Source organism: Hemitrygon akajei, chromosome 6, assembly GCF_048418815.1.
Source record: "Hemitrygon akajei chromosome 6, sHemAka1.3, whole genome shotgun sequence".
Lineage (NCBI taxonomy): Eukaryota > Metazoa > Chordata > Chondrichthyes > Myliobatiformes > Dasyatidae > Hemitrygon > Hemitrygon akajei.
Genome location: NC_133129.1, coordinates 131,743,482 through 131,757,659, shown reverse-complemented (window position 1 = coordinate 131,757,659; position 14,178 = coordinate 131,743,482). Strand labels below are relative to the sequence as shown.

Below are 14,178 nucleotides of genomic sequence, written 5' to 3'. Positions count from 1 at the left end.
CAAACACACTTACACTAATTTATCCTACTTCTTGTACTCAGTTAGGAACTAAATTGAGACTTTCTGGTTTTAATTCACATAGAACTGTTGTAGGAAAAAAAGCAGTTCATCACCATCAGCCTGGTTGGCTTCAAATATGAGCACTAAAAGAGATCCAAATTTCAAAAAAACTTCATGCCTAATCTTATCCTCATCAACTAATTTTTTTTATTTTTATAAAAAGCTTAATAAACATAACTTTCAAGTTGAATACACTATGATTTGAATTGAAATTTAAAAAATATTGTTCTTTTTCATTATTTTCCCACGCATAGAGTATTTTCTGAATTGCTTGGTAGTTCTGAAACAGCTGGATAATACTTTATCCTTGAGAAAGAAGATGGCGGTGAAAATGGAACAATATACTAGGTTCTTTCAGAGAGCAGTTATGTGTCAACCATATTGCTATGAGTTTAGAAAAGTATGTTGGTCAGACTGCATATGAACAGACAAGTTATTGTGATAACCACAGAGAAACAATTTCCTCGGTAAGGGATTTCAGAAAAACAGTGCTTTATCTTAATATAAGAGAGTGACCAATTAAAAATCAAGAAACATTACTATACATTAAAGTTATAGATCTCCAACAATTTTCTCCTCAATGTCTTCGGACCAAATTTGCTTGATTTTTATTGGACTTCAGTTCCTCAGGATGTGAGCAAACATGAATAAGTAAGGTTGAAGTATAAATCAGATATGATATACAGTAATTGAACAACAATGATTTACCATTGTTCCTATGTTTCTGTTAACCTATTTTCCCAAATAAACTGCAATTTAGCAAAGACCAATAGCATATTCAAATCATTTTTATCCGAATGAATGGTCTTGACCTGAAATGTTGACTGTTCAATTCCCTCCATAAATGCTGCCTAATCTGCTGGGTTCCTCCTGTGTTTATTGAACAGATTCAGCACCTATAGTCTCTTTTGCTGTCTTTTACGTAGTTCTGATTTCTTCACATATTTGATTCGAATCCAGCCCTAAGAAGTAAAAGGACATGTTCTATTCTATGGCAATATCAAATTCCATAAAAATGAAGCAATAAGTAGTAAGTTCAGAAAGGTACATCCCTACCACAAATTTACTTTTGTTCCCTACTTTCTTTATTTTCTGGTATTGTTGTATGCTTTGTAATCTTAAACAAATTTGCCAAATTCAGTACCGGTTGGAGGTAATTGTATCAAGAGGATTCTTTAAACATTTATTTTGCAGAATTATATTGTAACATCATTGTTTTGGATATTCTTTCAGAAAGTAAGGAAGTCATTATTGAAAGAGCTTACGTTGGGTCCTTTATGACAGCCTTGGAAATGGGAGGAACTTCCCTAACACTGATGCATGTTGATTCTGAACAACTGCAGTTCCTGGGTGAGTGCTTCTGGGTGACACTTTCTTTATAAAATATGCATTTCTGACCCTCTTGCTAGGTTATTTTGTGTGCATTAATTATTCCAGACTGTTCTCTCACAGAGAGAAGTTTATATGTTCTGTAGCTAAAATTCTAGGGGTGCTGTTCTACAGTCAGGTTTGGGACCAGTCCTCTCTAATCCTCAAAAGGAAAAAAACTTGTACTTCTATCTTGGGGAGGGTTTATTTGTATTTGGTGGTCTAAGACCTGAGGAGGTGCAGCAAAGATTCCATCTCAGAATATCTACCTATGTCTTGGAGTCCAACCTAACTTATCTGCATCACATGTTTTCTCAAACGCAATTTAGAAGTTTGCTAGGTCAAAATCTTTGCTTCTGTTTTCAAAACAGCATTTTCTTTTCTGTATCTCTTGTTACTATTCTACGTTGGCTACATTGAGGCATTTCCTTTCTTCAGCTGCTTTTCTGAATATTTACTTCTAGATTGTGTACTTTGTGCAACAGCATTGACAACTGCATTAATTGTGGGCACTGTCATTCATACTGTCTGTTTTTTAGGATTAAGAAGTGAAAGTATATGTCCCATGTAGGAGCTTTTGTCCATCATTGCTACTTGTTAGTGAAAAATTGATCAGTTGATTTGACTACCTTCACAAGATAGAGTGGAAAGCCACTAAATTGGGTTTCTGTTGATCAGGGATGTCATTGCTGTGTTTTAGAAGACAACGTTAATAGATGATCATTCTCACAAATGCCCGGAGCTTTTAAAGGCCACTAATCATGAATATTGTACCTTTTTAAACACTTATCACATTCCTCTCCATTTATTTTTATTTTTATTTAGAGAACAGGATGGTAACAGGCCCTTGCAGCCCAATGAGCCCATGTGACCAATTAATCTACTAACCCGTGTGTCTTGGAATGTGGGAGGAAACTTGAGCATCTGAGGAATTCCATCCCAGGGAGAATGAACAAACTCCTACATACAGCAGTGGAATTGAACCTAGGTCACCAGTGCTGTAATGATATTACGTTAACAATATGCTACCGAACTGCCCGGAATCATCACAACTGAAGTAGTCCAGGCGCTGCTGTAGGGTGCAGCTGAAACAAGATCGAGAATTCATAATGATTAAATATTACTTGTCATTTATAGTCTTTATTTTCCTTAAGTAATTTCTCCTTTTGCTCTTCTTTTCATTAAGGCACATGGTTAGCTGAACAGTCTGGAACGGCATTCACAAGGGTATTCTTCACTTTGAACCTAGAGTGTCTAAGGGAACTGTAGGGTAGGAACATGGCACTGTTAGCAGCCTGATTTTTCTCTATCACCAAGAATCTCCGACCTAGAGTGTCTAAGGGAACTGTAGGGTAGGAACATGGCACTGTTAGCAGCCTGATTTTTCTCTATCACCAAGAATCTCCGTTTGCTTACTTTGAAAAGCAAAGAAGCATCAGGTCAGGCAGTTTTTTGTGGCAACTCCATTATACTCTTGAAAACAATTAGCCAAAGCAGAGACATTGAATCCTTTTGGTCTGTATGGTTTATCCCTGTGCAATGAAATTTTTGAAGATTGCGGTCCATCTTTTTACAGACTCATTTTGTGTTACCTGGTTGTCATGCATCTTTGGAGTTTATTGGATAATGAATTCTTTTGCATGTTTGTAATTCTGTATTGATAAGCAGGATTTTGCACTATTCTGTTTCAACAGACTCACCTACTTCAGCTTCTGGCTGGCCTAATGTATCAAAGAGCAGCTTGGCAAAAAGATGCAGAACTCGAAATATTCCGCATCTGGAACCTGAACCTGAGAATACAGATACAATTCCTGGATCAGGTAGATACGGCTCATATTGTTCATATTATTTATATAGCATGCGAGGTGTTCCTGGAGAGACAAAGCAATATTCAATAGAATCCAAAATGACTTAAAAATAGATAACAAAGGGTGACTGAAGAGAAAGGAAGAGTAAAGTTAGTGAGATCTGGAGTAACTGGAAAGAGAGATGAAGAATGCTTACACAGTAGGCGATCAAGAATAAACAAAGAAATACTATAAATACTTTGTATCATTCAAATTAAGTAACACAGGGTTAGTGCAGAAAGTAACCTTTTCAAGATATCATTGATGTGTATCTAGGCTTTGATGGCAGTCTTTAGTATGTCTCAATTCTGTTTCCTCTGTAATATAAATATTTGCCACCATTGGACACCTATGTAATTTGCTTCACTTTATTTGAGGGAATTAGTGGTACATTTTAGTTGTGAATGGAATTTTACTTTGGAAGTATCAGATTAGTTTAATACCTAGTAAATAGATTACGATCTATGCAATGAAAACTTGATTGACAACACACAACCAAAAATAAAACTGAGAAAGCAAAAAATATTAAAATTAAGAACCATGAAAAAAACATTAAAATGTTAAATGTGCCTAATAAAGCAGCCCATGCTTGTTCAGGCAATAAAAGCCTTTCTAGCTCAGTCCACCAAGCAACGCCATCACCTTTAAATCCTCTGGAAACCACAGTCCTCTTGCACTGACAAAAAAACCTAGGAATTCAGCTGTGCCAACTGCTATAATCTATCCTTTGAGTCAGATACACAACTCAAAGGTTAGAATATAAAAGTTGCCACAATTGTTTTAAGCATATAATAAAGGCAATTATGAGGCTGTTCTAGTGTTGGGAATGTACCTTTATGTTAAATGCTATATTAGACATAATGTGTGCATTCAGTCAATGTAAAGGATGTGGAGAAAAATGAGGATTTCTCCTGGGGTCTTGGTTCACAATCCTCCCTTGACATACCAACACTACCACATATTATTCACCAATTTATCATATTCTCCTTAAGAGAACTTTTTTTCGAAAGGATAGTGACTGCACTTTAAATATTAGAAGGTCGTCCACCTCTTCTGTGAAGAATGTTGTGGGAATTAAGATTCAGAATTGTTTCACGTAGTGCATGTTCGCTAAACAGCCCTAGTTACATCCAAAATTCCTTCGATCCTTTCAAAATTGCTTGGTTTCTGGAACATTGAAAAGTAGCAAGTTTAAATGTGCTGTTTTAAGAAATGAAGATTAGGGAAAATGGGGAGCTAAAAGGAACGGTTAGCCTAATGTCTGTTGCTGACAAACTGCTGGAGTTCATCATTGAAGACATAGTATAAGGGCATTTAAAAAAAAGTGCAAAGTGTGATTTTGCAAAGACAAATGTTTTAATGAAGGGGAAATCAGGTTTTTTTTACATTTAGAAGAGCTTTTCTGAGCACGTAACAAAGGTTAGGTAAGGAAGAACCACTGGATTGTCAAGAGGTTGTTACATAAAATAAATGCTCATTGGGGTCAGGATAATTTGTCATGTGGCAAGAAGACTGGGTAAAGGATAGAAACACAAAGGAGGAAATTTATGGAAGTATTTTCAGATTAGCAGCCTGTTGTTTAACATTCATTTAAAAGCTGAATTGGAAGTGATGTGAGTGAGGCTTCTTTCTGATAGTTAACTTATATTCCTTCATGAAGCAAAACCATTACCTTGTCTTTTGAGTTTCATAGTTGCAGCTTTCAATCATACATTGAAATTTCATGAGCACCATGGATATCATTTTCTCCTGAAAGATTTCCTGTGGGTGCTACCGAACTCAGTTTCATGATTTCAGGCTTTTAGAAACTGTAGTATGTGTTCAAATGCAAAAGAATTTCTATAGCAGCAACTTAATACCCCAATTTAGGAAGAAAATGGAAACTCAAGTACATGGCACTTAAGAATGACCTCAGTTAAGATTTTGGCTCAGTTTTAGTTGTTTTTTAGTGATTTTTTTTTGGGTTTGTGGGGATGGTTTTGGGGACAGTGAAGGGAGTTAGGGGTCAGTTGGGGCTTCGGGACAGGGATGTGAGACAATTAGAAGAATTAGTCTGCTGGACAGAAACAATAATATGACTTTTTATTTGGATTCTTATCTATGTGTGATATTGAAGGTAGGGAGATGTTCAAGCTGATAGTGGTCTCTGGGTATTAGGGGAGACAGCACTGTTGGGTTCAAATGTTTATCAGGACAAGTTCATCTATTTACCTTACATCATTGTTTAGTGGCCTGTAGACCTCCAGGAGCCATCAAGGAGTATTTTAACACACATTGAGTAAAGTACAGTCATTAAAGTACACCTTATTCTGGATGTCCAGCGCAGTGACATCAGCACCGAACTCCAGAACAGAGGTTCCCGGGTTCGAATCCAGTCCGGCTGTTTCCGAGTACACTTTCCATCCGTGCCAGGTTGAGGGTTGAGCTCGCAACGTGACCTTGTAAAATAAAGAAAAATACTGCAAAATGTCTGTGTGAGGAGTGGCGCGCCACGCAGTCTTTCATTCTGTGCCTTGTAAGGCCTGAGTCAACGTCATCATCGTCATCATCATATTTTGGATCTTTAGCCTTTGTCCACATTTGCAACAACGCCGTCTCCCTGTTGGCCTGGAAGTTCAGCATCACTTGCTCACAGTTGATAAGGACCTCGAGCCATAGACCTCCCTCCATTCTTTTTTTTATATAATTCACAAAGCTACATTGTACACACAGTGATGAAGATGATGTGCTATACTAAAGCAAAATACCAAGGTAGTTGGAAATCTAAACTAAAAACTGAAAATGTGAGAAATACTGAGAATGTCAATCAGATTTTGAGCTCAAATGTAGATAATCTAAAATAATTACATTTTTCATTGTGTTGGTAGCTGAAGCGTGGTGCTGTCTGTTAAACAAGCATTTAATTTCAACTGCTCTACAGGTCCTTTTGTTGATAAGGTGCATTCAGTCCTGGATGCAGTTTCCACCACTTTGCTTCAAATGGAAGAGGAGCTGAATGAACTGGATCGGGAAGCAGGAGATGGTGACTGTGGCAATACTCATGCAAGGGCAGCTCGCGGTCAGTTTCTGAAAATCTGTAACTTGGGAATTTGAAGATAAATGTTGTACTAGTTGAATGGCTAGTGATTGAATGACTAAAGCTTCAATAGTTTGTACCATCAACTCAATTTAAGCCAGACAATTTAGTAAGATATTTCTCAATGGTATGATGACTCTGATTGACTGATTTAGAAAGATACGAGTACATAATTTCATTCAGACCCTCCTTCAGAATTACAGGAAGGGACCTTGTGTTGTTTCCATCATCTAACTGAATTGATGTCACATGAACATTAGAAGTCTTACTTAAGAAGGGAATGTCTGAAATATTGATTGAGATAATCATAGTAATAGGAAAAGTTGTACAGCATCCTTGAAAAATGAGTGAATTATGAAGAAACAAAGGATGAGATTATGGAGATTCCAATTATAACTTTAAAATCCTCAGTCTGCCTAAATTGTTTCTGGGGATTGTCAGACTATTAGTGTAGCATTGTTTAGAAAGGGAGATTATCAAAGCATTTGCAGATAGTGGACAAGTTAAAGGAATCACTTTTTAGTGACAGTAGAACCCTTCATTTGAAAGATTAATCAGTATGGATTTGTTAAGGGGAGGTTCTCATACTATGATAAAAGTGAATTATTTTAAGGAGGTACAAAGTGGGATTAAAGAGGCTATTGTATTTGATGTAGCTGCATAGATTTTAGCAATGTTTTTGACAATGTCCTACAGGGCAGGCTTATTTTTAAGAAAAGTAAATCCTTGTGGGATCCAAAGAAGGATTTCAGATTGGATTTGAAATTGATTCAGTGGCCCAATGCAATTAATGACTGTTTTTGTGAGTGGATTGCGGATACCATCGTTGGCCAAAAGGATAGATTAATCCCATGTATGTTGGATTATGCATGATTTAGTCTTAAATGTTGAGCACATGAGAAAGAGCAAAAATAGGCTATAGATAGATAGATAGATAGATAGATACTTTATTCATCCCCATGGGGAAATTCAACTTTTTTTCCAATGTCCCATACACTTGTTGTAGCAAAACTAATTACATACAATACTTAACTCAGTAAAAAATATGATATGCATCTAAATCACTATCTCAAAAAGCATTAATAATAGCTTTTAAAAAGTTCTTAAGTCCTGGCGGTAGAATTGTAAAGCCTAATGGCATTGGGGAGTATTGACCTCTTCATCCTGTCTGAGGAGCATTGTATCGATAGTAACCTGTCGCTGAAACTGCTTCTCTGTCTCTGGATGGTGCTATGTAGAGGATGTTCAGAGTTATCCATAATTGACCGTAGCCTACTCAGCGCCCTTCGCTCAGCTGCCAATGTTAAACTCTCCAGTACTTTGCCCATGACAGAGCCCGCCTTCCTTACCAGCTTATTAAGACGTGAGGCGTCCCTCTTCTTAATGCTTCCTCCCCAACACGCCACCACAAAGAAGAGGGCGCTCTCCACAACTGACCTATAGAACATCTTCAGCATCTCACTACAGACATTGAATGACGCCAACCTTCTTAGGAAGTACAGTCGACTCTGTGCCTTCCTGCACAAGGCATCTGTGTTGGCAGTCCAGTCTAGCTTCTCGTCTAACTGTACTCCCAGATACTTGTAGGTCTTAACCTGCTCCACACATTCTCCATTAATGATCACTGGCTCCATATGAGGCCTAGATCTCCTAAAGTCCACCACCATCTCCTTGGTCTTGGTGATATTGAGACGCAGGTAGTTTGAGTTGCACCATATCACAAAGTCCTGTATCAGTTTCCTATACTCCTCCTCCTGTCCATTCCTGACACACCCCACTATGGCCGTGTCATCAGCGAACTTCTGCACATGGCAGGACTCCGAGTTATATTGGAAGTCTGATGTGTACAGGGTGAACAGGACCGGAGAGAGTACGGTTCCCTGCGGCGCTCCTGTGCTGCTGACCACCGTGTCAGACCTACAGTCTCCCAACCGCACATACTGAGGTCTATCTGTCAAGTAGTCCACTATCCAATCCACCATGTGAGAGTCTACTCCCATCTCCGTTAGTTTGTGACAGTAGTTGCTGTTAGTAGTGTTAGTTGCTGACAGTAAAAAGGAAAGCTTTAGACTTGAGGAAGAGATTCTAGAGAACGGCCTCAACTCCAGCAGAACAGGTTCAATCCTGACTTCTGTGTGGCAGTGGTACATACTCCTTTTGATTAGATGGGTTTCCTCTGGGACAATGGAAAGGACAAAAGGAAGATTTAATTATGTTTTAGATTGTAGATAAAGGGCAATTAAATGGATTGAGGGTAATTATCAATGAAGATGAACTATGTCAGATCACAATGAGATGAGGGTATGGAAAATATTTTACAATAAGTGATACAACATAGTGTAAATCTACTTGTGTTGAAAAGATGAAAGCCTGTTAATTAACATCCGTGATCCAGAAATGATTCTGCTTCTCAAATGGCATGTCCAGTGAGCAGTGCTGGAGAGGAAGTAGTGGGCAAAACAACATTGACCAATATTCTGCTAAGTTTGAGGCTCCCAATGTGAATAGCAATAGACTGGGCTGTGTACATAAATGGACATGAAAAGCCATCTTGCAATGATGAGCTCAGGGATTGAAATTGGAAATAAGGAGTGAGTAACAAGATCTTGTGGATCTACAAGAGAAAGATTTGTACATTTGACTCCATGATGTGAACAAGATAAGACTGAAAGGTCTTCATTTGTGTACTTGTTCACCTGTCTTTGAAATACTAATGCTATGTGAGTGGCCTGTGTGAGCAATGGAATTTTGCACATCTGACATCAAAATGTGAATTAGATGCTGCTTGACATCTGAACATTTCTGGGTACCTCAGTGTCTCAGCTTATCATAGATATGAGTATCGTGAGTTATTTTTTAGTGCACAAAACACTGTGCTAAAGAGAATTTCTGAGTCACTAACTGAGAGTCTTTATTACTTTCAGCCATTAAGGACTTGCTGACATCCGGTGCAGTTCCTGGGAATGGTCATCAACTTCTGTTGCGCTTAGGCAGAGTGATTAGAGACCAAATGGGTGGATCTTCAGGAGCGGTAAGAATACATGGTAATTCTATTTCTAACCAGCTAATGAAGGAAAAAAAACGCAGTAGCAGAAAATGACCTGAGGTTAAGATAAAAGCACAGAGATTGATTAAATTTGTCTGTCGCCATTAAGTCAGGCAATACACCCAAACATTTGGCAGTTTAAAATACATAATTATGAAAGTATGTACAGTTCATTTGTTCACTTTAAATTATGAACATGTTACCACAGTCCTTTTCTTCCTGCAGCCTTGCGTATCTTGAAATCTAGACATTACATCATCATTATCATAGTTTCTACTGCTGCAATGTATTCTTTCTGCAGACAAATTTGACTATTGTCATCTCCCTTCTACACAATTAAAGCTTTAAGTTCACTTGCTAATGACATTCACTTGGTGTTATTTCCAGAGAATTCCAGCGGAATGTCCAGTTTTTCTTCAGTTTACAGCATAAATACACAGAAATATATCAGTGTTTATTTGATATATTTTTGATCGCTGGACATTTGAAAAGCTTGACATTAGTTTGCTGCCATGTGAATTGCAAGGTGAAAAAATGATACTTGATCTGTTTATTCTCATGGTTTGGTTTCAGTCTGATAATCATTTCTTAATCCCTGTCACTCTATATTTCTCATTTCTGTGCCCTTTGACCAATTGTTGACCAATTTACCATCTACAATCTTCTGAAAATGCAAATGTATCATATTTTCTAAATTTCCTCTGTATCTATTAGAAGTAACTTCCTGAAAGAATTCTAGATTAGTCCAACATGGTTTTTCTTTAATAAATCTAATAGGTCAGTAGTTCCATGACTTCTCTCTTCCCAAGAATAGTTTATTTGTCATATATGCCAGAGAAGCACTAGATCCTTTTTGATTAGCTATCTTCCAATCTACAGGAACAGTTCCAGAATCTGTAGAAATGTAGAAGATGATAGTCAGGGTATTCAGAGTCTTCTTTCAAAATTCTGAATCTGTGAATCAATATGTTCTTGGGTCTTTTCGGTTTTCAAATTCACTGACTGTCTTATTGTAAGAACCCACACTTGTATTTATAAACCATCTTAGTCGGTTTTTGTTTCTTGCCAGTCTGTTCATATATTGTATCCTGCATTTTTAAAATCAAATTTGTGGTCCCTTTTGTACTGACTTCTAAATGCTCTTAATCCTCAGACCTAATGCTATTTGTGGTAACTTTATAAGTTTCCTCCTTGGTTTTCACATTATCTTTAATTTCCTTTATTGGCTACTGATGAATCACTTTCCTTGTTTTCTTTTATTCAAGGGTGTATATTTTTTTCTGCAGCTTGCATTTTTTCATTAAATGCTAACCTTGACTTGTCTGCCATGATATCTTTAAGTACCTTTTCCCAATCTACCACAGGCAACTTTCTCCTCATGCCTTACTATATTTAGCTGATCTTCTGGGATTAGGGCCAGCCCTTTGTCCAGCAGAAAGGAAACTTCTTCTTGTTGAACAACTTAGATCGTTTAGACTTTTTGATCCTGAGAACGGAAAGATATACAATTGGTAAACACCCCAAGGTTGGCAGATCTTCTACCAAGCAAAGTGATGAATGATCAGTAAAGGGCAAATGTTGGAAACATTTGAGAACTGAAACTTGCCTTTAGAGTTGGGTTCCAGGTATTGAGAATCTGCACGTCCTTTTACACCGTTTCTGCCAATTAACATTATTTGTTGAATTTCATCCCATGTAAAAGGTCATTCTGTTCCACTTTCTAAGATACTTTCAGCACTGATATTGAACCATTGAGCACAATTATACAAAACGCTGTTGTAGGACCCACACCACTGAGGACATACTCTTTTCTCACTGCTGCCATAAGGACGAAGGTAGAGGAGCCTCAAGACTCACACCACCAGGTGCAGGAACAATTATTACCCTCAACCATCAGGCTCTTAAACCAAAGGGGATAACTTCATTCAACTTCACTTGCACCATCTTTGAAAAGTTCCCAGAACCAATGGATGCATTTTCAAGATCTCTTCATCTCATTTTCTTAATATTTATTGCTTATTTATTTATTATTGTTGTTTCTTCTTTTTGTATTTGTATAGTTTTGTGTTTTCTGCTCTCTGGTTAAACACCCTAGTCAGGTGTTTATTAATTTCATTAATTATGTTATGTTTATTCTATATTTTATTGTGTATGCCCACAAGAAAATGAATCTCAGGAATGTATATTGTGACATATATGTACTTTGATAATAAATTTACTTTGAATTTTGAACTTTGATTTGGAAGTACATCTATAATGTGATACCCTTTCTGTTGTAGCTGTACAGTATTTCCTTAATTGCTGCAGCACCAAATCTCAAAGATAACAACAATCCTTCTAATTGGTCTGCGGCGCTGGATTCTGGCATTAGAGCACTGAAGAGGTTAGTTTGTGTAGAGACTTACGTGGGCTCAAAAAAATTGTGAAAGGGTGATGTGAAAAGTGAGTAAGGAGAATATTTGTGAAGTGTTGATAATTACCTATCAACCTCAGCTTTAAATTTACCCAATGACTTGGCCTCCACAGCCATCTATGACAATGAATTCCACAGATTCACCACACTGACTAAAGAAATTACTCCTAATCTCTGTTCTAAAGGGATGTCCTTCTATTCTGAATCTGTGCACTCTGGTCCTAGACTCCCCCACAGAAGTACACATCCTCTCCACATCTATCTAGACTTTCAACATTCAATAAGTGTCAATGAGGTCCCCCCTCATTCTTTTAAACTCTAGTAAGTGCAGACCCAAATCTATCAAACAGTCCTCATATGTGAACCCCTTCATTCCCAGCATCATTCTCGTCAACCTCCTCTAGACCCTCTCCAATGCCAACACATCCTATTGTACGTAGAGGGCCCATATCTGCTCACAAAACTCCAGTGCAGCCTGACCAATGCCTTATAAAGCCTCAACATTACATACTTGCTTTTATATTCTAGTCCTATCAAAATGAACGCTAACATTGCCATTTACTTTCCTTAGCACCATTTCAACCTGCAAGTTAACCTTTAGGAAATCCCGCACATAGACTCGCTTGTTCCTTTGTATCAAATTATGAACGGAGTAAAATGATTGGTTCTGAAGTTCAAGCTTATTATTGTCATAGGCATACTTATACAGGGTATAAATGCCTTGAAAATTGTCTTTTTGCTGCAGCAGCATAGTACAAGATGAGGGCAAACAAATGTATATTTGTATGTATCACTTACATATGTGCAAAATAAACGGCATAAACAAGGATGTTAGTACGTAATTAAGAGAAGGAACAAAGTAGTCCAAGGTGGTGGTCAGATTTTTAATTTTATTTCTGGAACCTGATGTCAGCGGTTAATGAACCTTAAGGTGTGGGTCTTCAGGCTCTTGGCTGGTGGCAGCATCAAGAAGAAGCCCTGGTCTGGATGTTGGGGGACCCTGATGATAGGTGATACCTTCCAGAGACAGGGACTCTCTGCAGCCCCTTGTGTTCCTCTGCATTGGAATTTTCATGCTTAGGCCATGATGCAATCAGTTATGCTATCTGTGTAAGCTATCTACGTTTCTTTTGCCAAGTCTGTTGATAATACTAAATTTGGGAAGTAAACAAGTGAAGCAGGTTACAATGAATTGCAAACAAATCCTGAGCATCAGGGAGATGGGCTGAGGAATGGGAACTGGATTTCAACTTTGCTAAGTGTGAGGTGATACATTTAGGATAGTCAAACCAGGATAGGACTTGTCCAGTGAATGGGCAGGTTAGTGAAGTAAGTGTTTAGTATGCCAGCCTTCAGTCAGGGCATTGAAATTAGGAATCGGGTGTACAGTTTTGGTCACCCTGTTAAGGAAAAATATGGGGAAGATGGAGAGGGTGCAGAAGATATCTATGAGGATGCTGCCTGGACTCCAGGGCCTGAGTTATTGAGAGAGGTTGGCCATCTTGGTTGGAGCACAGAAGAATAAGGAGTGATTTCAAAGAAGTTCATAAAATCATGAGAGTTATGGATAAGGTGGATAGTCCGAGTCTTTTTCCCAGGATTGGTAAATCCAAAACTGGAGGGCATAGATACAAGATAGGAGGGGCAAGATTTAAAAGGTAACTTCTTAATGGTAACTTTATACAGAGGGTAATGAGTACTTGGAATGAGCTGCCAGGGGAAGTTGTCAAGATAGGTACAATTGCAGCATTTAAGAGGCACTTGGATAGGTTCATGGAGCAGAGAGAGGAGCTTCGCGAGTTAAGAGCCAAAAACGGAGGATGCTATAGTTAGCATGGACCAAGAAGGATCTGTTTCCATGCTATATTCATCAATGATTCTAAGACTATACAACCCAAATGAATCCTTTAACATAATATACTTAAACTTTGTAAAAGCATTTGGCTTTTAGAATGGAAATCGAGCTGAAAACTGGAGGCTCTGACTAAATCTTCATAATACATTGAAAAATATTGGAAAAAAAACCTCAAAACAATAGAAAACAGCAAGTGCTGTTTCATGAAATTTCAGTACTGTGGCAGCGGAGGACAGTCCTTAATAACTTTATTCTGGGTTGGCAATTGGATCAGTTAATCATGCCTTTCATTTAGTAACCTACTCAAGTTAGGTAATTTTACAACTGATATCGAACTAGCAGAAGCATTTCATTTCAGTAAGAGTATAAGAAAAATACACCAAAACTAACCAAAAATACACATTGTCTGGTAAAAGACTGATGAAATATTATATGGACAAATTTAAAGTAAGTAAAGATGGAAAGTAAGATGGCACTGGTGAACCACAGCAGTGCTGTGGGCTGCTTACAAAA

The 14,178-nt window shown here is 37.8% G+C and overlaps 1 protein-coding gene across 2 annotated transcripts in view; it reads left to right on the top strand.

Moving 5' to 3' along the window:
• Nucleotides 1-14,178, top strand: part of tkfc (triokinase/FMN cyclase) — a 51,966-nt gene that overhangs the window by 25,468 nt on the left and 12,320 nt on the right. For both annotated transcript variants that reach the window (XM_073049256.1, XM_073049257.1), the window contains exons 10-14: nucleotides 1,294-1,410; nucleotides 3,123-3,248; nucleotides 6,196-6,333; nucleotides 9,276-9,382; nucleotides 11,677-11,780. In XM_073049256.1, coding sequence (XP_072905357.1) covers nucleotides 1,294-1,410; nucleotides 3,123-3,248; nucleotides 6,196-6,333; nucleotides 9,276-9,382; nucleotides 11,677-11,780 — 592 coding nt within the window. The remainder of the gene's footprint in view (nucleotides 1-1,293; nucleotides 1,411-3,122; nucleotides 3,249-6,195; nucleotides 6,334-9,275; nucleotides 9,383-11,676; nucleotides 11,781-14,178) is intronic.